At 35.3% G+C, this 25,509-nt stretch overlaps 2 protein-coding genes across 2 annotated transcripts; one reads left to right on the top strand and one right to left on the bottom strand.

Moving 5' to 3' along the window:
• Positions 1 to 1,555: 1,555 nt before the first annotated feature.
• Positions 1,556 to 10,586, bottom strand: LOC113636338 (NACHT, LRR and PYD domains-containing protein 12-like). The gene is made up of 10 exons (XM_027136381.2): positions 10,498 to 10,586; positions 8,359 to 8,740; positions 5,316 to 7,083; positions 4,930 to 5,097; positions 4,679 to 4,828; positions 3,691 to 3,858; positions 3,349 to 3,522; positions 2,980 to 3,135; positions 2,276 to 2,322; positions 1,556 to 2,149 (listed from the first exon to the last, which is right to left on the bottom strand). The coding sequence occupies exons 1-10, from the start codon at positions 10,504 to 10,506 to the stop codon at positions 1,602 to 1,604; spliced, it is 3,570 nt and encodes a 1,189-aa protein (XP_026992182.2). The 5' UTR covers positions 10,507 to 10,586; the 3' UTR covers positions 1,556 to 1,601.
• A 3,269-nt stretch (positions 10,587 to 13,855) lies between these two features.
• Positions 13,856 to 25,492, top strand: LOC125139391. Its single transcript, XM_047803063.1, has 11 exons — positions 13,856 to 13,891; positions 14,003 to 14,066; positions 17,640 to 17,739; positions 17,929 to 18,018; positions 18,815 to 18,875; positions 18,973 to 19,084; positions 22,377 to 22,476; positions 22,666 to 22,755; positions 23,562 to 23,622; positions 23,768 to 23,831; positions 25,407 to 25,492. Exons 1-11 carry the CDS (start codon positions 13,871 to 13,873, stop codon positions 25,490 to 25,492), a joined length of 849 nt encoding a protein of 282 aa, XP_047659019.1. The 5' UTR covers positions 13,856 to 13,870.
• The last annotated feature ends 17 nt before the right edge of the window (positions 25,493 to 25,509 follow it).

Here is a 25,509-nt window from a genome sequence, read left to right on the forward strand (position 1 = left end):
CAGGGTGATTTTCTTTGCTCTTTTGCACAAAGGAGGAGAAGTACAGGTCTTGAAGAGTGGGGAGAGTTGTGCCAATGATTCGCTCAGCAGTCTGGTCCACCCTTCTGAGGTCGAATTTGGTGGCTGAGCTGAACCAAACAGTTACCGAGGTGCAGAGGATGGATTCGATGATGGCAGTGTAAAACTGTTTCAGCAGATCCTGTGGCAGGTTGAACTTATTCAGCTGACGAAGGAAGTACAACCTCTGCTGAGCCTTTTCCACAATGGAGTCAATGTGAATGTCCCACTTCAGGTCCTGGGAGATTGTGGTTCCCAGGAATCTGAATGACTCCACTGCTGTGACAATGCTGTCCATGATGGTTAGTGGGGGAAGAGCAGGGGGGTTTCTCCTGAAGACCACGATCAACTCCACTGTCTTGAGCGTGTTCAGCTCCAGGTTGTTAAGGCTGCACCAGACAGCCAGACGCTCAACCTCCAGTCTGTAAGCAGACTCGTCACCGTCCCGGATGAGGCCGATCAGTGTGGTGTCATCTGCAAACTTCAGGAGCTTGACAGATGGGTCATTAGAGGTGCAGTCATTCGTGTACAGGGAGAAGAGCAGTGTGGAGAGAACACAGCCCTGGGGGTGATGGGATGATGGTGTTGAAAGCAGAGCTGAAGTCCACAACAGGATCCTCACATAAGTCCCTGGTCTGTCCAGATGCTGCAGAACATAATGCAGTCCCATATTGACTGCATCATTCACAGACCTGTTTGCTCTGTAAGCAAACTGCAGAGGGTCCAGTAAGGGTCCTGTGATGTCCTTCAGATAAGCCAAAACCAGTCTTTCAAAGGATTTCATGACCACAAATGTTAGAGCCACAGGTCTGTAGTCATTAAGTCTGGTGATTTTGTGTTTCTTTGGGACGGGGATTATGGTGGAGCTTTTGAAGCATGAGGGAACTTCACACAGCTCCAGTGACGTGTTGAATATCCACGTGAAGATGGGGGCCATCTGATCAGCACAGGCTTTCAGATGATATGATATGTTTGTTGCACCAGATGATACAATACTTCCTCCATAACCTCGCCAACTTTTTAGCGCAACGGCGTGCTGCGTGTGACGTCATTGTTATTGTTCGTTTACGCATGCGGGTCAGTTCGAAACAGCAAACAGTTCACACTGGTATCTGATATAGGCCACATTTTAAAAGGTAATGTGAACAGCCAAACAAAAAAATCAGATCTGAGCAAAATATCCAAATTGAGCATTAAGACTTGCAGTGTGAACGTGGCCTAAATTGGTTGAAATTGAATATTTACTCAGAAGCTGGTTTTCAGAAGTAGAGTTTAAAAAGCTTGTATTTTCTGTGGTTATTTAATAGAAGGTAGACCTACTGTACATGTTGCTCCGACCAGTGTGACATTTCAGAGCCCCGAAAGCCATTAAAGCCATTTTTATTAAACAATTAATATATATATATATATATATATATATATATATATATATATATATATATATATATATATTATATATATATATATATATATAAAATATTATTTTATAAAATTATAAAATTAAAATAAATCCCTGTGACATTAAGACATTTTACTTTTTAGTTTCAAGAACGAATGAGAGAGATGGAGTCATTGGACAGTTTGAGTCCAAATCCTGCAAAAAGTCTTTCTGTGAATGTTGTACGAAATGTGTGTATGCGTGTTAGCTTGTGTGAGTCAGAGGAGATGGCGTAAAAGGACAGAATCCCAGCTGGGACATCCACATACACTCCTACTCTGTTAAACTGGGAATATGAACTGGGAGTGCTCTCTTTATTGTGCATTACTGAGTAAACGATATATCCCCTATTATTCCTGGACAAATCCAGGCTCCAGGACTTTTTTGAACATCCGAACACACAGTCGTTTCTGTGTCCCCTCTTACTGATAGATTTGTATGCCACAGCGATGGAGGCGTTTTGATGCCACTCTACTTCCCAGTAACAACGTCCAGACAAACTCTCTGTACTCAGCACCTGTGTCACATACTGAAATCTCAATCTGTTGTCTCGACATGGCTGATCTTCTGTCATAAGCAACATCCTGGTGTTATTATTGGTCAGTGAGAGACGTGTGTTTGCTGTGTTGGGGTCCAGCGTCAGCTTGAAGGCATCTGCACATGAGATTGTTTTCCTCAGTATTATGTACAATATGATATACAGACACTTTTCATAATGTATCAAATTGTACATATAAATTGTGTGTGTGTGTGTGTGTGTGTATGTGTGTGGAAGCTTACACTTCTTGAGTCCTTTAGCTATTCTCAACTCTCCAGAATGGTTTGTTCTAGAAGTGCAGACAACAAAAAAATATCACAGGACTGAACAGGCAGGCACACACACACACACACACACACACACACACACACACACACACAGCCAAAATGAGCCACCTTAGGTATTAGCCCAATTTTATTACTTTGATTTAAGACAGCAGGACTATTTTATTAATCAGTTTAGTCACATCAACTGTTAACCTGAAAATATTATACAGAGCTGTTTTGTTAATATTTACAATAGCTTGAGTTCCAGCATTATGATACAAATGGTGCTTAATCTTATTCTTCCTGTGCCTATATATATTCATTCATTCTCTACCACTTATCCGAACTTCTCGGGTCACAGGGAGCCTGTGCCTATCTCAGGCAGGATACACCCTGGACAGAGTGCCGAGCCATCGCAGGGCACACATACTCTTATTCACTCATAAACTCACACACTATGGACAATTTTCCAGAGATTCCAATTAACCTACTGTACCATGCATGTCTTTGGCCCGTGGGTGTACCAGGAGGAAACCCCCGAGGCACAGGGAAAACATGCAAACTCTAAACACACAAGGCGGAGGCGGGAATTGAACCCCCAACCCTGGAGGTGTGAGGTGAATATATATAAATTTGTTTTGCCTAATCTAGACAAGGTCAGATCAAAAAGCTTATCTTACCTGGTCTTCAGTTTCCTGTTCACTGAAAAAAACTGTAATTCTGAACGTCCTAGATGATTGTAGTTTAAATCCAGTTCAGTGAGGTGTGTGGGGTTTGAATGCAGAGCTAAAATGAGTGAAGAGCAACTCTGTTCTGTGAGACAACAGCCAGACAATCTAGAGATAGGAATAAAGAGAAAAAAGCTACCACCACTTAATGAACATTATACAGTATATTCAATGATTAATAATAATAAACTGTTCGAAATTTAAGGGAACACTTGTATCACACACTGGATCACGATGAAAGAAATATCTCAAGTTGAGAAGAAAATGACGTGACAATGGTTTTTCCAATGACTATTGACACATTTTTGACAACCCACTTGCCTCAGTATTTCCAGAACACATTGTGAACTCTTTAATCCACCAGACAGCACTTTGATACCAGAATCCAGCAGGTCATTATCACTTAAATCCAACTCTCTCAGGGACGAGTTAGCCTTTTTCAGAACTGAGGCGATATGAGTACAAGACTGCTCAGTGAGTTTACAGTCTGAGAGTCTAAAATCAGAAATAGGACAGAATATTTCAGTTATCTATTACATATTATAAGGAGCACAAATATTTGTTTATGCCTGGCCCCTAATGAAATACATCGATTGTATCAAACAGTGAGTCAGTATTCAGACGGTGTACATTGTGTTTACATCCTTTTTATTTGCCACTTACTTCAGTATGTTCAGATTACAGTGAGAACTCATCAGTCCATCAGATAGCAGCTTCATTCCTGTATCCTGCAGGTCATTGCAACTCAGATCCAGCTCTCTCAAAGGTGACTTTGCTAAAGCTTTGCCAATGGATTTACAAGATTCTGCAGTGAGTTTACAATCTGAGATCCTGTTAAACAAGAAAGAAATCAGACATTTACAGTAAATGGATCTATAAGAGCCTCACTGAAACAAAGGCTCTTCCAGTTTCAGTGTTTTCAGGTTTTCATTGTTGATTCAACTATAAAAAAGAGAGAAGTGTTTTACAGTAGATAGACATTATCTCCTCAAGCCTAGTGGTATTATGTATTATACTTAAACATTATAATAATATAGGTCAAATGAATCATTTGTTGCATTTGGCAGACGCTTATCCAGAGCAAATCCTTTGTAGGTTCATTACTGTGCCTATGAAACACTTACAAAATTGGTTTATATTCAGTTGCATGTAATCATATGTATATCAAATGCTTTATAACCATTGACACCACTGAGAAAACTGAGAACTTACAAGCTCGAATTTCACCTCAAATATGAATGAGTGAGAAATGTCAAAAACTGCCTTGAAGCACAAAGACCCCATTCATGATTTCTTGTTTCTAATGGATGCGTGTCTTTTTTTAAGTAGATGACCTGCACTCAATGTTCATGTTCATGGCTTGTTATTAAAAAAAAGAAAGTGTACTGCCTGAAGTGCTAATGACAACATAATGTGATGTTTTTGGTTTCAATGCTTAAGCTTAAAGGAAATGGGTTGTTGACTTGGGGAACAAGGTAGAAAAAGGTCATGAGCTGTGTACAGACCTGTAAAGACAGATTAACATAAAGATATATTGAAGTAAAAAGTTTAAGAATATTTTCTTTAATATGAGAATTTTGACCCACTGTTTGTTTAAAAAAATAATCTAATTTTGTAGAACAGAAAAAGTAATAAACATTTTGAGACCAACCTTAATGTGTCCAGTTTACAGTTTGGGCTCTTTAGTCCAGAGAGCTGATCTATCCCCTTCTGCAGGTTATTATAGCTCAGATCCAGTTTTCTCAGGGAGGAATTTCTTAAAAGTAGAGCTGACAATGTGGTCAGCTTACAATTAGAGAGTCTGTAGAAGGGAGACAACATTGTGAACAAGTTTTGCTAATTACGATTGCCTGTACTTGTTTATTAATTGTGTAGACTGTCGACAAAAGTGTGTCTCTTTACCTTAGTATCTCTAATTTACAATTCTTCAGCCCTTCATAGAGCAATTTCAGACCTGTTTCCTGTAGGTCATTGTTGCTCAGGTCAAGCTCCCTCAGGGGTGAATTTGCTGACTGTAATGCTGATGCAATGTTTTCACAGGCGTTCTCTGTGAGATTACAGTCTGCTAGACTACAGCAAGAGAAATCAGAGTTATTCATCAGGTTATTATTTCCGATCAACAATACAGTATATCCATGGTTAAACATATGAAGTATGATGCTGCGGCTGTTGGTTTTGTAAAGAGCTTTTGTAAAGTACACAATAAACCAGAATAACAAGTTGTTTCCTGAAACACAAAATATTCAAAGTAATTACTTTTCATATGTTAGTAGATATAATATACTTACATTGCCTTTTTGCAGTTCCTTAGTGCTGGAATAAGTCTTCTACGTCCCTCTTCTGTTGTGTTGTATTTTTTTAGATCCAACTCGTCCATCGCTTCTTCTGAAACTTGAAACATGTTAGCCATGGCCGAACATTGTGCAAGAGTGAGCTTTTTGGACTTTTTGTTGGACTGGAGGTAAGTCTGAATCTCTTGCTGAAGAGTGTCATCCTTCATTTCTATTAAGCAGTGTGAGAGATTGAGCCAACGCTCAGGGTTGATGTTCTTTTTCTGTCCGCGTTTCAGATTTTGCTTTATTTTTTGGACGCTCTCGGGGCTGCTCTCGGTACAGGGTAGGAGACCTTGCAGGAGTCTCTGGTTGGATTCTAAGGACAAGCCATGAAGAAAACGCAGGAAAAGGTCAAGATGTCCATTCTTGCTCTTCAAGGCTTCATCCACTGCATGCTTCATTAGCACATCCAGTGATACTTTTGTCACAACCTTGGTTTTTGGCAGAAACATCTTCACTCCTGCTGTGTTCTTGCACAGATAACAATGGAACACATAGAGAGCGGCAAAAAATTCTTGGAAGCTCAAGTGCACGAAGCAATAAACTTTTGTGCGATAAAACGGAGGTTCGATTTTAAAGATTTCCGTGCAAATCCCAGAGCATAAGAAGGATTCTTGGACATTGATTCCACACTCTTCCAGATCTTTTTTATAGAAGAGGACATTGCCATTTAGCAGCTGTCTGAACGCCAACTCGGCAAGTTTCAGAATCATGTTTTTGTTGTACTCCAGCAGTAACTTTGTGTCTGAATCATATCTCTGGTCAAACTTCTCGTTCTTCCTGTTCATCTGAACAAGTAAAAAGTAAGAGTACATTTCAGTCAATGTTGTGGGGATTTCTTTTTTGTGGTTGTGGGATAGCCATGGCTGAAGAGCAGTAACTGAAATCCAACAAAAGACCGGAATGTGGCACATAATGTGAAGACTCTTTGCTTTCTTTATGTGCAAGATGATTCTTTTGGCTTCGTCTGGATCGGTCACTCTCTGTCTAAAGTACTGCTCCTTTTGTGAGTCACTGAACCCCTGAATTTCTGTCACACGGTGAATGTACTGCGAGGGAATCTGACTGGCTGCTGCTGGTCGAGACGTTATCCATATAAGAGCAGAAGGGAGTAGCTCTCCTTTTATGAGGTTTATAATTAAGACCTCCACTTTGCATTTGGTGTGAACATCACTGACAGAAGTTTGTCTAAAGCTCAGTTGAATTCTACTCTCCTCAAGGCCATCAAATATGAATAAAATCTTCTTGTCGACATACATGTCTGAGTGACAGTCTTTAAGCTGGGGATGCAAGTGAACCAAAAGCTCATGAAGACTATAATCACCTTCGATCAGGTTTAGTTGACGAAATGGAAGTACAAACAGAAACTCCACATCTTGATTGGCTTTGTTCTCAGCCCAGTCAAGGATGAATTTCTGCACAGAGACTGTTTTTCCAATGCCAGCTACACCCTTCGTAAGAACAGTTTTGATTTCTTCTTCATTCTTACCGAAGATGTCATTGCAGTGGATTCCGGACTCGTATGAAAATTGTGAGTTATCGTTCATCAAAACCTCATGCTCATTATTTCGAGCTTCACTTTCTCCTTTTGTAATAATCAAATCTGTGTATATGTAATTAAGTGGAATCTTGTTCTTATCTTTAGCGGTCTCCTCAACAATGAAATGACTTTGATGCTTAAGCCAGTCTTTATGTTTTGTCATGACGCTCTGAAGATCTTGCGCTGTTCACAGAAAATGAAAAAAAGATACAGATTTTAGTCTCTCAATTCTTTTTGATAGCTTTCAGGGCTCTGTAAGGTCTCAGACATATTAAATATCAAATGTATCAAAAATCAAAATATGTTTTTCTACAAAATATAATTACAAGTCACATTCCTCTGACTGGGCAAACACCTGAATAACTGCCGGACTTCAGACAAAGAGACTTATAGGTTTAGGTATAGGCTATTTTAAAAATCTATTGCTGTCTTAATTTTCTTTCATGTTGTATTAGACACTGTAGTACCTGAGCTACTGTATTACACTGTCATGATTACATGTTTTTTGATACAGACTACAACGCACTTCTATAATTCGCTCTGGAATAACGGACTCTGCTGTATGCTGTTGTCACAGATTTATTATTTATTTATTTAATTATTTAAGGTTAAAGTCATCAGGAATGTGAGTCAGAGATACCTTGTGAACTAATCCTGGCTAATGCTAAACTACTGTATGTACTGTATAACTAAAATATTACAGTTTTATATTCTACAATATTTACACATTACCCTGCTGAGATGGCCTGGTGTGATTGAGACACCTGCTGGTCTTTTGTTCACACCAACTCTGTCTGAGGAACCAAACTAACATATAGTGCACCAGGGTGAGTGTATAAATAAGTATGCATTGTACAATACCGTTTGAGACTTTACCATCACGCATCCTGACGCCATGTTTTGACTTATGCCCATGACACTGTATTTTAAGCTTGTGTAAGTTATCTTCACTACTTATCTTCATTTTCTACATACGTTGTACTTGTATTCTTATGAAATAAACCAGTTAAATGTTAAACTCTACTCTAATTATTATTTGTTCCTAATGGTAAAGTATTGGTATCTTAAACACATTTTGAAGACCTCTGACTAGCTATAAAAGGCTAATAACTGCAAGTTTAAATAAAATAGAATATAATAAATATTGGCAAGGATATTGGAAAAGCTTAGGCTTGAATATCGTTATAAATCTGAGTTAATGATGTAAATATTTCTAAAATAGGCTATAAAAAATTTTCACATAAATACGACATTGCTGTTGTCTCTCTGTAACACTGGTATAATTATATTTCTAGTATTGACTATCTTATGGAGTCAGATAATTTATTAAAAACATGCATAATCCTTTAGCTGCCTCTACTTCATACTTTGGTTGTAGATGAGTAGCAGACTAAATTAAAATAGTCAGATATATTTAGTCTCACACTGTAAATGGCCACTGATGGCACACAATCTTACCTTTTTTTACACTGGCTGGTTGACACGTCTCTCTTGATTCATTGGCCAGTCTCTGCTTCTTTACAGGCACAGCAATTGAATCAGACTCTTTCCGTTTTTGTTGTATTTGCTTTTCCAATGTTCTTGCTGATTCATATTCTTTCATGTGTTTCAAAATTTTTATAGTGACTTGAAGAGCAATTTCATTCCCATATGTTTCGATCATAGTTCCAGCCACTTCTACTCTAGATTTTTTGTGCAGTTTTCTTTTCTGAATATTTTCATCATTTATATACATTTCTTTTACCCGAGAAAGAAAAAACACAAATCTCTCAAACTCATCTTCCTTTAGATCATCCAAGGCTTCAAGTGGCGTGATTGTTGATCCGATCATTGATTGATACTGGAAAAAAAAACATATTTTGGGTTTTATTAAACTGCATGTTGAAGTATACATTATTACACAGGGATTCAGGGATGAACCACCTGGTTCAGTCTGACACTTTAATAAATTACCTTTTGGTATACTTTTGTAGTGAAAACCAAGAAAACACCATCCAACACCGTACTTTACAACACGGTAATAAAACAGATTACGATGCTACACTTTGAATGTTAGCAATCACCGCATTCACAGAAAAACTTTTACATTTATTTACATTTGGGTATATTGTGTATTTGTATGTTTAAATACTCCACTGAAAATCTTGAATATTTCTACATTCTCCAGCCACGGGCTTCAACATGTGCTCGGGAGAACCCCGGCGGTCATATCCTGTTTATAATTTAATTTTGTGATGGAAATCACAATTTTAATAATTATTATTAATCATTATTAAAATGATCATTTTTATGACTCGTTCTTATATTTATTAGCTTGTTTTACTGCTCTGCTGATGTAAATCCAAACCCTGGACCTGACGTGTCCTGTCTGTTGGAATGTTCTGAAATAAAAAGCACAATGTCTTGAATCTATAGACAAACATATATGTACAGTGTAGAGTGTTTCACAAGTCCATTATTATAAATTAATATAGCTTAATCATCAAGGTTGATTCATAGATTAATCATAGGCTTAACCCTTGTATGGTGTTCGTATTTTTGTTACTCAGCCAGTGTTCGTGGGTCTGCTGGACCCGATGCATTTTGGGGTTTTTAATTCAACACAATCAAAAATTTTATGTAAAAATACCTTAAAGATGTTTACTTCATCCCAATTACAAGCAATATAAACAGCATATGGTTAATATTTGCCCTTTACCTTTATTACATCACATTTTTTAATTAAAGTGCTACTCATTTTTTGTTGTTTTTAATAAAATGTAATAAAAAAAAAAAGAAAATCAAATTTAATCAAGTTATAAGTGGAAAAAAAATCAACAAATTTACAAGGAAGCAAAGTTTTTCAAAACTATTGATGTTTATGAATATGGGTCCCACAGACCCCAACAACATACAAGGGTTAATCTAGATTACTACACATGTATCTAAGCAAAAAAAAAAACTTCATTAAACGTGTTAAACCACATTTAGTTTTGAGTGTTTGGAAATAAAAATGTTATGGAAATGTTAATAAAACGTGTTTGTTTTTTTGTTTTTCCATAATTTATTTTTCTCTTATGATCCTGGACTTAACTTTTTTTATTTAAAAAAAAATAATAATTATTTAGTTCTGTACTATAGAATCGACAGGATAATTAAAACTCATTTTGTTCACCAAGTGATTGGGTTTGTTATTAATCATTAATCACAAGTAAACACAAAGGATGAAGGAGTTGTGCTGGTTTATGATGAACACAGATCTACTCGGCATCAGGAAGTTATACAGATGCGCAATATCTCTGCACTATTTCACCTAAGGTTAAGACTAATCGCTCTTCATCAAATCACATCTTTGTGTTCATGAAGCGAATCCGTCGTTATTTTTCCGGTTATGACTCAAAAAAGTCTAGTTTATATAACTTCAGAAAGAAGGTGCGCGCGCACAATGTATGTAAACATAAACACCGCCATTTTGCAATCTTTCTGTAACTCTTTTTGTCTATTATAAACACACATATCATATCATATCCAAGCCAGAGAATAATACTGGTAGTGTATAAAGTTTGAGTCTCACAATGCTTACAATACCAAAGTAAAACAAAATAAAACACACATCACCTGTGACATGGCGGCGAAAAGTAACAGAATGAATCAGAATGAATCAAATTACTGAAGAGAAACCGAGAAGAAATTGGCGCGAATTGGCGTGTGTCTGAATCTTATTCAAAATAAAAGTCACACAATCTGAGGGAGAAATCTGTGGTACAACCTGTGATACAGCTATGAGGTGCATATTAAACTTATACCAGTTAGAGTCCTTACTGGTTCTTCACTTTTCACTATGGGAATTAAAAAATAAAGAAAGAAACTAGTTTCAACTAGTTCGAGCTTATTGTCATGTTATTGTATGCTATGAAATTTACCACAACATAAACAAAAATAATCACTTCATCTGTCAATTGAGTGTTAAAGTCAATTTACTTTTGTTATTCAATTTAATTCAAGTTTATTTGTAAGGCACTTTTTACAATTGACATTGTCTCAAAGCGGCTTTACAGAACATAAACATAGAACAAATTTTATATTTTATATTTTTACATTTTATATAAAGAATGAATATAGAACAAAAGAATTTAATATAAAGAATAATATAAAAATTAAAAAAATACAAAATTCAAGATTAATATTAATATTAGATCTATTTAAATGTGTTTGGATTTATCCCCAATGAACAAGTCTGCGGTGACTCAGGTGACTGTGGGGAGGATAAACTCCCTTGAATAGAAGGAAGGAACCTTGAGAGGAACCAGACTCAAAGCGGAACCTCATCCTCATATGGGTGACACTGGAGGGTGTGATTATATATATGTATGTATATATATAATATATATGTAAGTCTAACAGATGTATTGATGTAAAAGATCACATGGAGTTCACATCTCCTTTATATGTATTATATTGTTAGGTTTCATTATGTTGAAATAAATTTAAGTGGCTTTATCCTTTATGTATCTGCAGTGGCCTGTTGTCAGCATGGCCACTCTGACCGATCAGCAGCTATGTATCTTATTATAATAGCAAAAGGGGGAATAAATCTGGAATGTGATGCACATATATGTGCATATATATGCTTTTGGCCATATAGTCTACACAGACCAGCCATTTTATTAGGAACACCTGTACATCTGCTCATTCATGGAATGTTCCAATAAGCCAGTCATGTGGCAGCAGCACAATGAATAAAATCAAGCAGATACAAGATACCAGAGCTTCAACTAATCTTCACATCAAATTATGAACAATGTGGTCTGTCTCACATATTGCATAATTGCTGTAGGTGGGATGTTGGTACTGTACCAAATTAACTGGTCATGAACATGAAAAATTATGCAAAAAACAAAAAGCATCCAGTGCAAAGTTCTGTGGGAGGAAAGACCTTGTTTATAGATGAGTTTAGTAGAGAATGATGAGACTGGTTTAAGTTGACAGGATGTCTACGGTAACTCATTAACCACTTTTTACAGCTGTGGTGAGAAGAAAATGTCAGAACTAAGAACATGCTGAAACATCAGGCATCTGGGTTACAACAGCAGAAGATAGCATCAGGCTCCTGTCAGCTATGAATATCACCAGCTCTGGTGATTCCATGAACCCAATCTGCCTTGTTAGCTGTACAATCTGGTGGAGGTGATGTAATGGTGTCATCATTACCCATATTAGTCCACAAAATACCACTTGAGCTTAATTTAAAAGCCACAGCCTTTATGAAAAATGTTGGTGAAACATGCATGTATTTATGGCAATAGTTTCCTCCTCGTAATGTTTTCATGGACATGACTATAAGTTAACGATACTTTACATACCTTCCCAGTTATTAGAATTTAATGTGGAAGAAATCTTTTTTTTTTAAATGTGGTTTTTACAAAACATACATTTTATATTGTCTTTTATATCGAAGAACTTTATATATACTTACTTATTATAGTTGAAAAATGTCATTGCATATGCATTTATCTATGCTCCTAACTGATAAAAATAGGTATTATCTACAGTAACAATTTAGCTTTTTCGGAGTAAGTAAGCAGTTACCAAAACATTGTTCAAAAATAAAATTTGTTGACTAAAGCAGATAAGCTGAATGTAGATTCTGTGGGTTTAATATTGCTTAACTCGCAGCCTCTCATTCTTCCTTAAAAACTAGGCACTCTTCCAATTTAGTTCAGTCACTCTCTGCCCCTAGGCACTTCATCTTGGAAGAGTCCATTACAGGGGAGTACAACTGTTTGATCTAAATAGTCCAACTTCATTTCACTCAATCCAATAAAACAAAATAAAGAATAAAATAAAATAATAAAATAAAGAAGCCTGTAGGTTAAAATAACATAATTATGAAACAATGATTGACAAACAATCATTTAAGCTCCCCTGCAACTTGAAGGTTACCAAGTGGGAGTGTCTATGGGAAGTAAGTATATGGCTGAATTTGGAACGAGAAACTGAAACCACAGAGTGAACTGCTTTCAGACTTACTGTGGAAATATTTACCAGCAGCTGAAAGAAAAACAATTATATCACCAAAATGTTTCTATTATCTGAAAATCAATTTCACAAACACAGAGCATTCCCAAATTCTCAAAAGTCAATTTATGCTCTCATTAGTTTCACTTTAGTTTCACACAGTTTTTATTCTAGATTAATTAGAATGTTGATTTTTGATCTATTTTACATTAGATTCAGTCCAAAACTACTTCTGGGATCTTCAGCTATTGCGTCACAGATTTCCTGATTGAAACTAGGAAGCCTCCCAATTCAGTTCTTACTTACTTCCCCTAGGCCCTTCAGCTCAGAAGAGTCCATTATACAGGGGAGCATAGCTGATGTTTGTAAACATTAAATGACTTAAAATAATGGCAAGTGAACATTACATCATGTCTCTGTTTATCTGGAATATAATAATACATAAAGAAGATTAAAAAAGGGGTGAAACCACATGATTATTGAATACTGTTATTAAGTTGAAATCTGATCACCCCTACAAACTGGTTTCTCCAAAGTTATAGTGTCTAGGGGAAGTAAGTATGGGATTGAATTGGGTTGAGACTCCTGAAGAACATAAGCTCATAACATGCTGTACACACACAAAAAAAAACAGAAGTGATCATTGAAACCACACCAGTGATATATTCTGGTGAGTATATAAGAAAAGTTCTTTGACAAATTTCCAAAAAAAAAAAAAGTGAAAAGCTGAGTGAAGCCTGATTCGTTGGTGCATTGTTAGAGATGTAAATACTGTAGTACCGTCGTAGCATTACTGGTGGGATTTGTCGAGGGGAAATAGGTCTCACTAATAAACAATCTAAATAAAGAAAAACATTCATTCATTATCAAACTCTAATTAAAATTTTTGTTGATGGCAGAAGGAACTCGGGTGATTTCGATTCTGACCAACAATCTGGGACGGAAACCGAAAGAAACAATGTGAGAGACATAGATGTGGCTTGCATGTGGATGTGTGAGTGTGTGGATTGATATATTTTTGTAAATGAACAGTTACTGATATTGGGTTAATGTGCAGGTAAACGAGACCAAAGGATCTTCCTTAAAGTCGTGCTTGTTCTTCCAGTCTGCACTGCAGGTTTTGCTGCTGTCTTGTGCTCCGTTCTGTAAGACTTCATTTCCTCACAGAGGTATTCCATTAAATGAACACAGGTCATTGTTGGTAATGTTGATTGTGGAAAATTTGTAATTTTTTTGTGAAAACTTTTCTATTACTATTTTGATATTAGCGGAATATTTTCAGTTTCTATTATTGGTGGAATTATGTTCTATATTTTATTTGGATACATGCAAGTTCTTATTTTGTTAGATCTGACAAAAAAAATAATTCAAATACATTTACTAAAAAAAAGAATTTAACAATGTAACTAAAAAAAAAATTCATTCTAAAGCAATCATTGACAGTGATATTCTGTTTGTTTTTGTTAATCTGGGTTCTAAGATAAGACTGATTGTGATGGATGACTCTGGTTCACTTCCAGACTAGAAGCCTAAGGGATGAAGACTTAGGGACCTGAACAATACATCTCAGATTTTGAATAAAACACATGAAAAAACTACTGTTACAAACCCTTTTTGTATTTGTCTAGGGGTCAGGGGTGCAACATTAAAATATTGAACAGGTACTGGAAATAAGTAATTATTGGAAACCACCAAGTCCACATTAGTGTCTTTTATTCAAGTGAACCATCACCAACTAATCCAAACATTATATACATAAATTTACAGACTATATACAGTCGAGAACCAAACCCAAAATAATTCACATTAGAACAGGGACAAGAGAAAAGAACAAGACCGTGCCAAATCAAGGAAAGAAACAAAACAAACAATCTTACTAAACCGGAAACAAAACTTCTAATCTAACTCAACCTTCACGATAAACCATACATTAAACGAAAAGAAAAATCTTCAGCGTGCAAGACGCCCTAAATACAGTACACTTACTAGAAAAAAAAATACAAGGAGTGGCACGTGTCACTAACCTAGTGTTCTAAACAAGTAGCAGTGGCTCAGTGTTGCACATGTACATCACGTGATGTCTTACCTGGTCTATCTCTTTCCCCGTTTAATACTGTCATTTGATAATTGATCAACCAGATAACAGTCGATAGGACACACCGTGGAGCACTTTGTTTAAAAATAAAAGTTGTCTTCAAAATGTCATTGCAAATGCATTTATCTATGTTCCTAACTGATAATAATAGGTATTACCTAAAGTAACTTTAGCTTTTTCAGAGTAAGTAAGCCGTTAACATAAAATCGAATAAACATAAAATTTGTTGACTAAAGCAGATAAGCTGAATGTAGATTCTGTGGGTTTAATATTGCTTAACTCGCAGCCTCTCATTCTTCCTTAAAAACTAGGCACTCTTCCAATTTAGTTCAGTCACTCTCTGCCCCTAGGCACTTCATCTTGGAAGAGTCCATTGCAGGGGAGTACAACTGTTTGATCTAAATAGTCCAACTTCATTTCACTCAATCCAATAAAACAAATAGCTTTTTCCACAAATTTCAATGACATTAAATATAAAAAAAGAAGCCTGTAGGTCAAAATGACATAATTATGAAATAATGATTCACAAACAATCATTTGAGCTCCCCTGCAACTTGAAGGTTACCAAGTGAGAGAGTCTAGGGGAAGTAAGTATATGGCTGAATTTGGAACGAGAAACTGAAACCACAGAGTGAACTTCGTACGGACTTACTGTGGAAATATTTACCAGCAGCTGAAAGAAAAACCATTAAAACATCACCAAAATGTTTCTATTATCTGAAAATCAATTTCACAAACAGAGCATTCCCAAATTCTCAAAAGTCAATTTATACTCTCATTAATTTCTCTTAGAATTTTTGATTTCTTAGGTTTTTGATTTTTGATCTATTTTACTTTAGATTCAGTCCAAAACTACTTCTGGGCTCTTCAGCTATTGTGTCACACATTTCCTGATTGAAACTAGGAAGCCTCCCAATTCAGTTCTTACTTACTTCCCCTAGGCCCTTCAGCTCGGAAGAGTCCATTATACAGGGGAGCATAGCTGATGTTTGTAAGCATTAAATGACTTCAAATAATGGCAAGTGAACTTTACATCATGTCTCTGTTTATCTAGAATATTATAATAATACATAAAGAAGATTAAAAAAGGGGTGAAACCACATGATTATTGAATACTGTTATTAAGTTGAAATTTTATTCACCCCTACAAACTGGTTTCTCCTAAGTTATAGTGTCTAGGGGAAGTAAGAATGGGATTGAATTGGGTTGAGACTCCTGAAGAACATAAGCTCATAACATGCTGTACACACACAAAAAAAAAACAGAAGTGATCATGGAAACCACACCAGTGATATATTCTGGTGAGTATATAAGAAAATTCTTTGACAAAAATAAGACTCATGGGCCCATTTATTTAAATTTAAATTTAAATAAAAATTTAAATAAAGAAAGTCTAAATTTCCAGACTGACTGAATATTTTTATACTTATACTATACCCTATATACTTCCTGTTTTCAACAATAAAGATTAACCTAATGTGGAGAAAGTCATTTACCAACTTAATTCATAAAAGAAAAATGTTGACTCAAATGTTTCTTTTCTTTTATGCTTAAATATAATTGTTGTGTCTGTCTGTTGATCTGATCAAGAAAAGAATTTGCTTTTAAACTACAGGAAACCAGGATTTTGGTAACTGAACCTAAAAAAGTCTCTGGTATATAGATTCTGTGTTCTTGAATTTGGCTCTATAATTAATTACTTCCTATTACAAACTGAATCCTCAGAGTGAGCTGTATTCAAACTTCCTGTGGAAAAGTTTACCAGCAGCTGCAGCTAAACCCAACATCACAACATCACACCGTGTCTCTTAATTAAAAATCAATTTAGCGACCACAAAAAAATTACCTGGTTTTCAAATTTAAACTAAAATTTAGAATTTACACATTTATATCACTTTAGTTTTATAATTTTTTTTATTCTACAATGACTTATTCATAAATATGTTATGTTTGATAGTCATTATGGTTCATTTATCTACACAAAATAAGTCTTTCTTCCAGTAGTTTCAGTCCAAAATTTCGAGGCTCTTCAGCTGCTGCGTCACACATTTCCTGATTGAAACCAGGCACCCTCCCAATTCAGTTCTTGTTCACTTCCCCCTAGGCACTTCAACTCGGAAGAATCCATTATACAGGGGAGCACAGCTATCGTTTTGAAACAACCTGACTTTATATGACCCAGATGATGACAAGAGAACATTACTTCATTTGTCTGTTTATCCAATGTAGAAGAACAAATGGAGTAGAAAGTTCTTGGGGTGAAATAACATAATCATTAAACTCTCTTAACAAGCTGAAATTTGATCCCCCCCTGCAACTTGGATTCTTCTAAGTGGAAAAGTCTAGGGGAAGTAAGTATGGGGTTGAATTGGGTTAAGACTCCTAAAGATCAAAAACTTTGTTACATTCTCTACACACAAATATATAACGGAAGTGATCAAGGAAACCGCATTAGTTATATATTCTGGTGAGTATATAACACAAATTCTCAATAAAGATAAATGGCTCATGGAGCCATGAGTTTAAATTAAATTCTTTCACTGGTGTGGTGAAGCGAGTTGACGCATGTCTCTGGTTTGGTCTGCTCCAAACAGGAATCTGTCTTCTAGTCTCTCTTTATCTCTGCTATCTTTGTTCTGTTTCTAAGTTGGACAGGAAAGCTGGCAGAGAGCTTCATTTTACCCTGAGGAAAGGGAAGATCAGGAAAATGAATGTGACTCTGCAAATGAGGTCTATGCTCTGAAAAGGTTAGCCCTTATAGTTCTCCCTAAAATTTAGTTTGGTAGTTTGTTCCTGTAGCTTGTTCCTCTTTCTCTTGAATGCATTTAACTCCATCATTCCTGTTGTGAAACATTAAAAATTCTCATATGAGCTTCATGGTTTGTAATAGGCATCTTTAGTGTGTAAAGGTTCTGTGTTTCTGTGTTTAATGAAAGTGAAGAGGTTTCTCTGCTCTCATCTGATGACCATCAATCCATGGACACTCCCAACACTTTTGACAGAAATATAGTCCTCTTTTCTATTGGGTAAGCAAATTGTGTACTGTCCCTATGTACACACACACACACACACACACACAGTTTTTATTCTAGATTAATTAGAATTTTGATTTTTGATCTATTTTACTTTAGATTCAGTCCAAAACTACTTCTGGGATTTTCAGCTATTGTGTCACACATTTCCTGATTGAAACTAGGAACCCTCCCAATTCAGTTCTTACTTACTTCCCCTAGGCCCTTCAGCTCGGAAGAGTCCATTATACAGGGGAGCATAGCTGATGTTTGTAAACATTAAATGACTTCAAATAACAGCAAGTGAACTTTACATCATGTCTCTGTTTATCTAGAATATAATAATACATAAAGAAGATTAAAAAAAGGGGTGAAACCACATGATTATTGAATACTGTTATTAAATTGAAATTTGATCAACCCTACAAACTGGTTTCTCCTAAGTTATAGTGTCTAGGGGAAGTAAGTATGGGATTGAATTGGGTTGAGACTCCTGAAGAACATAAGCTCATAACATGCTGTACACACACAAAATAAAAAAACAGAAGTGATCATTGAAACCACACCAGTGATATATTCTGGTGAGTATATAAGAAAATTCTTTGACAAATTTCCAAAAAAAAAAAAAAAGTGAAAAGCTGAGTGAAGCCTGATTCGTTGGTGCATTGTTAGAGATGTAATTACTGTAGTACCGTCGTAGCATTACTGGTGGGATATGTCGAGTGGAAATAGGTCTCACTAATAAACAATCTAAATAAAGAAAAACATTAATTCATAATCAAACTCTAATTAAAATTTTTGTTGATGGCAGAAGGAACTCGGGTGATTTCGATTCTGACCAACAATCTGGGACGGAAACCGAAAGAAACAATGTGAGAGACATAGATGTGGCTTGCATGTGGATGTGTGAGTGTGTGGATTGATATATTTTTGTAAAGGAACAGTTACTGATATTGGGTTAATGTGCAGGTAAGCGAGACCAAAGGATCTTCCTTAAAGTCGTGCTTGTTCTTCCAGTCTGCACTGCAGGTTTTGCTGCTGTCTTGTGCTTCGTTCTGTAAGACTTCATTTCCTCACAGAGGTATTCCATTAAATGAACACAGGTCATTGTTGGTAATGTTGATCGTGGAAAATTTGTAATTTTTTTGTGAAAACTTTTCTATTACTATTTTGATATTAGTGGAATATTTTCAGTTTCTATTATTGGTGGAATTATGTTCTATATTTTATTTGGATACATGTAAGTTCTTATTTTGTTAGTTCTGAAAAAAATAATTCAAATACATTTACTAAAAAAAAGAATTTAACAATGTAACTAAAAAAAATTCATTCTAAAGCAATCATTGACAGTGATATTCTGTTTGTTTTTGTTAATCTGGGTTCTAAGATAAGACTGATTGTGATGGATGACTCTGGTTCACTTCCAGACTAGAAGCCTAAGGGATGAAGACTTAGGGACCTGAACAACACATCTCAGATTTTGAATAAAACACATGAAAAAACTACTGTTACAAACCCTTTTTGTATTTGTCTAGGGGTCAGGGGTGCAACATTAAAATATTGAACAGGTACTGGAAATAAGTAATTATTGGAAACCACCAAGTCCACATTAGTGTATTTTATTCAAGTGAACCATCACCAACTAATCCAAACATTATATACATAAATTTACAAACTATATACAGTCGAGAAAATTCACATTAGAACAGGGACAAGAGAAAAGAACAAGACCGTGCCAAATCAAGGAAAGAAACAAAACAAACAATCTTACTAAACCGGAAACAAAACTTCTAATCTAACTCAACCTTCACGATAAACCATACATTAAACGAAAAGAAAAATCTTCAGCGTGCAAGACGCCCTAAATACAGTACACTTACTAGAAAAAAAATTACAAGGAGTGGCACGTGTCACTAACCTAGTGTTCTAAACAAGTAGCAGTGGCTCAGTGTTGCACATGTACATCACGTGATGTCTTACCTGGTCTATCTCTTTCCCCGTTTAATACTGTCATTTGATAATTGATCAACCAGATAACAGTTGATATCACACACAGGGGAGAACTTTTTTTTTTAAATTAAAGTTGCAGTCCATTGCAGGGGAGTACAACTGTTTGATCTAAATTGTCCAACTTCATTTCACTCAATCCAACAAAACAAATAGCTTTTTCCACAAATTTCAATGACATTAAATATAAAATAAAGAAGCCTGTAGGTCAAAATGACAGGATTATGAAACAATGATTGACAAACAATCATTTGAGCTCCCCTGCAACTTGAAAGTTACCAAGTGGGAGTGTCTAGGGGAAGTAAGTATATGGCTGAATTTGGAACGAGAAACTGAAACCAGAGAGTGAACTTCGTACGGACCTACTGTGGAAATATTTACCAGCAGCTGAAGACAAACCATTACATCACCAAAATGTTTCTATTATCTGAAAATCAATTTCACAAACACAGAGCATTCCCAAATTCTCAAAAGTCAATTTAAACTCTCATTAATTTCACTTTAGTTTCACACAGTTTTTATTCTAGATTAATTAGGTTTTTGATTTTTGATCTATTTTACATTAGATTCAGTCCAAAACTACTTCTGGGCTCTTCAGCTATTGCATCACACATTTCCTGATTGAAACTAGGAACCCTCCCAATTCAGTTCTTACTTACTTCCCCTAGGCCCTTCAGCTCGGAAGAGTCCATTATACAGGGAGCATAGCTGATGTTTGTAAGCATTAAATGACTTCAAATAATGGCAAGTGAACTTTACATCATGTCTCTGTTTATCTAGAATATTATAATAATACATAACGAAGATTAAATAAGGGGTGAATCCACATGATTATTGAATACTGTTATTAAGTTGAAATTTGATCAACCCTACAAATTGGTTTCTCCTAAGTTATAGTGTCTAGGGGAAGTAAGAATGGGATTGAATTGGGTTGAGACTCCTGAAGAACATAAGCTCATAACATGCTGTGTACACACAAAAAAAAACAGAAGTGATCATGGAAACCACACCAGTGATATATTCTGGTGAGTATATAAGAAAATTCTTTGACAAAAATAAGACTCATGGGCCCATTTATTTAAATTTAAATTTAAATAAAAATTTAAATAAAGAAAGTCTAAATTTCCAGACTGACTGAATATTTTTATACTTGTACTATACCCTATATACTTCCTGTTTTCAACAATAAAGATTAACCTAATGTGGAGAAAGTCATTTACCAACTTAATTCATAAAAGAAAAATGTTGACTCAAATGTTTCTTTTCTTTTATGCTTAAATATAATTGTTGTGTCTGTCTGTTGATCTGATCAAGAATAGAATTTGCTTTTAAACTACAGGAAACCAGGATTTTGGTAAATTAACCTAAAAAAAGTCTCTGGTATATAGAATGAATTTGAATTTGGCTCTATATTTAATTACTTCCTATTACAAACTGAATCCTCAGAGTGAGCTGTGTTCAAACTTCCTGTGGAAAAGTTTACCAGCAGCTGCAGCTAAACCCAACATCATCACACCGTGTCTCTTAATTAAAAATCAATTTAGCGACCACAAAAAAATTACCTGGTTTTCAAATTTAAACTAAAATTTAGAATTTACACATTTATATCACTTTAGTTTTATAATTTTTTTTTATTCTACAATGACTTATTCATAAATATGTTATGTTTGATAGTCATTATGGTTCATTTATCTACACAAAATAAGTCTTTCTTCCAGTAGTTTCAGTCCAAAACTTCGAGGCTCTTCAGCTGCTGCGTCACACATTTCCTGATTGAAACCAGGCACCCTCCCAATTCAGTTCTTGTTCACTTCCCCCTAGGCACTTCAACTCGGAAGAATCCATTATACAGGGGAGCACAGCTATCGTTTTGAAACAACCTGACTTTATATGACCCAGATGATGACAAGAGAACATTACTTCATTTGTCTGTTTTATTCAATGTAGAAGAACAAATAGAGTAGAAAGTTTTTGGGGTGAAATAACATAATCATTAAACTCTCTTAACAAGCTGAAATTTGATCCCCCCCCTGCAACTTGGATTCTTCTAAGTGGAAAAGTCTAGGGGAAGTAAGTATGGGGTTGAATTGGGTTAAGACTCCTAAAGATCAAAAACTTTGTTACATTCTCTACACACAAATATATAACGGAAGTGATCAAGGAAACCGCATTAGTTATATATTCTGGTGAGTATATAACACAAATTCTCAATAAAGATAAATGGCTCATGGAGCCATGAGTTTAAATTAAATTCTTTCACTGGTGTGGTGAAGCGAGTTGACGCATGTCTCTGGTTTGGTCTGCTCCAAACAGGAATCTGTCTTCTAGTCTCTCTTCATCAATGCTATCTTTGTTCTGTTTCTAAGTTGGACAGGAAAGCTGGCCGAGAGCTTCATTTTACCTTGAGGAAAGGGAAGATCAGGAAAATGAATGTGACTCTGCAAATGAGGTCTATGCTCTGAAAAGGTTAGCCCTTATAGTTCTCCCTAAAATTTAGTTTGGTAGTTTGTTCCTGTAGCTTGTTCCTCTTTCTCTTGAATGCATTTAACTCCATCATTCATGTTGTGAAACATTAAAAATTCTCATATGAGCTTCATGGTTTGTAATAGGCATCTTTAGTGTGTAAAGGTTCTGTGTTTCTGTGTTTAATGAAAGTGAAGAGGTTTCTCTGCTCTCATCTGATGACCATCAATCCATGGACACTCCCAACACTTTTGAAGGAAATATAGTCCTCTTTTCTATTGGGTAAGCAAATTGTGTACTGTCCCTATGTACACACACACACACACACACACACACACACACACACACACACACGCACACACAGTTTTTATTCTAGATAAATTAGATTTTTGATTTTTAATCTATTTTACTTTAGATTCAGTCTAAAACTACTTCTGGGCTCTTCAGCTATTGCGTCACACATTTCCTGATCGATACTAGGAACCCTCCCAATTCAGTTCTTACTTACTTCCCCTGAGTCCATTATACAGGGGAGCATAGCTGATGTTTGTAAACATTAAAAGACTTCAAATAATGGCAAGTGAACTTTACATCATGTCTCTGTTTATCTAGAATAGAATAATAAATAAAGAAGATTAAAAAAGGGGTGAAACCACATGATTATTGAATACTGTTATTAAGTTGAAATTTGATCACCCCTACAAACTGGTTTCTCCTACGTTATAGTGTCTAGGGGAAGTAAGTATGGGATTGAATTGAGTTGAGACTCCTGAAGAACATAAGCTCATAACATGCTGTACACACACAAAAAAAAAAAACAGAAGTGATCATTGAAACCACACCAGTGATCTATTCTGGTGAGTATATAAGAAAAGTTCTTTGACAAATTTCCAAAAAAAAAAAAAAAGTGAAAAGCTGAGTGAAGCCTGATTCGTTGGTGCATTGTTAGAGATGTAATTACTGTAGTACCGTCGTAGCATTACTGGAGGGATTTGTCGAGGGGAAATAGGTCTCACTAATAAACAATCTAAATAAAGAAAAACATTAATTCATAATCAAACTCTAATTAAAATTTTTGTTGATGGCAGAAGGAACTCGGGTGATTTCGATTCTGACCAACAATCTGGGACGGAAACCGAAAGAAACAATGTGAGAGACATAGATGTGGCTTGCATGTGGATGTGTGAGTGTGTGGATTGATATATTTTTGTAAAGGAACAGTTACTGATATTGGGTTAATGTGCAGGTAAACGAGACCAAAGGATCTTCCTTAAAGTCGTGCTTGTTCTTCCAGTCTGCACTGCAGGTTTTGCTGCTGTCTTGTGCTCCGTTCTGTAAGACTTCATTTTTTCACAGAGGTATTCCATTAAATGAACACAGGTCATTGTTGGTAATGTTGATTGTGGAAAATTTGTAATTTTTTTGTGAAAACTTTTCTATTACTATTTTGATATTAGTGGAATATTTTCAGTTTCTATTATTGGTGGAATTATGTTCTATATTTTATTTGGATACATGCAAGTTCTTATTTTGTTAGTTCTGAAAAAAAATAATTCAAATACATTTACTAAAAAAAAAGAATTTAACAATGTAACTAAAAAAAAATTCATTCTAAAGCAATCATTGACAGTGATATTCTGTTTGTTTTTGTTAATCTGGGTTCTAAGTTAAGACTGATTGTGATGGATGACTCTGGTTCACTTCCAGACTAGAAGCCTAAGGGATGAAGAATTAGGGACCTGAACAATACATCTCAGATTTTGAATAAAACACATTAAAAACTACAAACACAAAAACAGTAAAGATTATTGTATATAAATACCAAAGCCACTGATTCTGCTACAAAACAGGACACTGGTGACAATATTGTTTTTTATAAAAAAAAATATATATATATATATATATATATATATATATATATATATATATATATATATATATATATATATATATATATATATATATATATATCCAAAAGAAATGAGACAAACTAAAACAATGTGGGTTTTTTGTTCATGTATATAATTTCTGATTTTTTAAACAATGAAAATGATAACATTGTGTATGCTGTAAAATATTTTGTTGGTGAAATGTGAAATATAAAATTAATTTTTTATTCTGCACTTTTTGAAGTTCATATTTTTCTGTGTTGGGTGACGGTTGGTGTAATCTCACCTGTGCTCTTTAGAGATTTGAGTATAATGAGCTTCCTTATGTAATAAACTTTCATAATGCAATCAAACATAAATGATATCTTCACTTACATTCATGACTTTTGACAGACACCTCATCCAGAGCAAGTTACATATTGCTTCATTTAAACAAGTAATCAGTTTGCTCAAGTGGAAGGATTTGAACACTGACGTCCTGAGCAGTAGACCACCATCTTGAAGACTGAGCTTCCAAAAACACCAGCACTGAATGTAACTGTATATTATTTTGTTAAAAGCAGCTTTATTGTACTTGGGGATCGCAGAAAAACGTTTACTTTGAAATACTCGCATACTGGCGCCCCCTACTGGTGGTAAACTTAATTAACTGCTGATTGTAGAAAGTGAAAGCTGCAAGGTTTCGCATTTCAAATGTGCCTCACATTCACAAAACAGGTGAAAAACCGCTACTTTAAAATCATCTCTGTTGGCATTTAATGGGATTTCAAGAAAAAGAGCTTTCTTTAAACAAATTTTATTTAAAAAAAAAAAAAGAATGTTAAATGTTTAAAGCCTTAAGCAATCTAACACCTTCCTCCATTTAAAACATACTAAACAACTGAAGTTGCAAAACCATGCAAAATCAAACTGAAAAAAGGAACTCAATCAAAAGAGATACATGGGGTCAGGTATGAAAATATAAAAGTCGATCGCATTGGATTTTATATCCAGAGCAGTCCTTTTTCAGCAGTCTTTACACTGTGAATTTATCTCATCTCACAGGGCAACACGTTGCTCTCACTTCCTACTTTATTCTGAGTGTCTATATGACTGACAGCCCTGAGCAGCCAATCAGAAAGCGCAACTGAATTAATATAGAAACTGA

Source organism: Tachysurus fulvidraco, chromosome 18, assembly GCF_022655615.1.
Source record: "Tachysurus fulvidraco isolate hzauxx_2018 chromosome 18, HZAU_PFXX_2.0, whole genome shotgun sequence".
Lineage (NCBI taxonomy): Eukaryota > Metazoa > Chordata > Actinopteri > Siluriformes > Bagridae > Tachysurus > Tachysurus fulvidraco.

Excerpts from the sequence above, each read along its gene's own strand:
- LOC125139391 (XM_047803063.1), top strand. The coding sequence starts at position 13,871 with ATGTGGCTTGCATGTGGATGT. Across the intron at positions 17,740-17,928 it reads GAGGTCTATGCTCTGAAAAG|TGAAGAGGTTTCTCTGCTCT; the intron begins GTTAGCCCTTAT and ends GTTTAATGAAAG. Across the intron at positions 23,623-23,767 it reads CGGAAACCGAAAGAAACAAT|TCTGCACTGCAGGTTTTGCT; the intron begins GTGAGAGACATA and ends TTGTTCTTCCAG.
- LOC113636338 (XM_027136381.2), bottom strand. Across the intron at positions 2,323-2,979 it reads AACAGGAAACTGAAGACCAG|AACAAACCATTCTGGAGAGT; the intron begins GTAAGATAAGCT and ends CTGCACTTCTAG. Across the intron at positions 2,150-2,275 it reads AGCTAAAGGACTCAAGAAGT|ATGCCTTCAAGCTGACGCTG; the intron begins GTAAGCTTCCAC and ends TCTCATGTGCAG.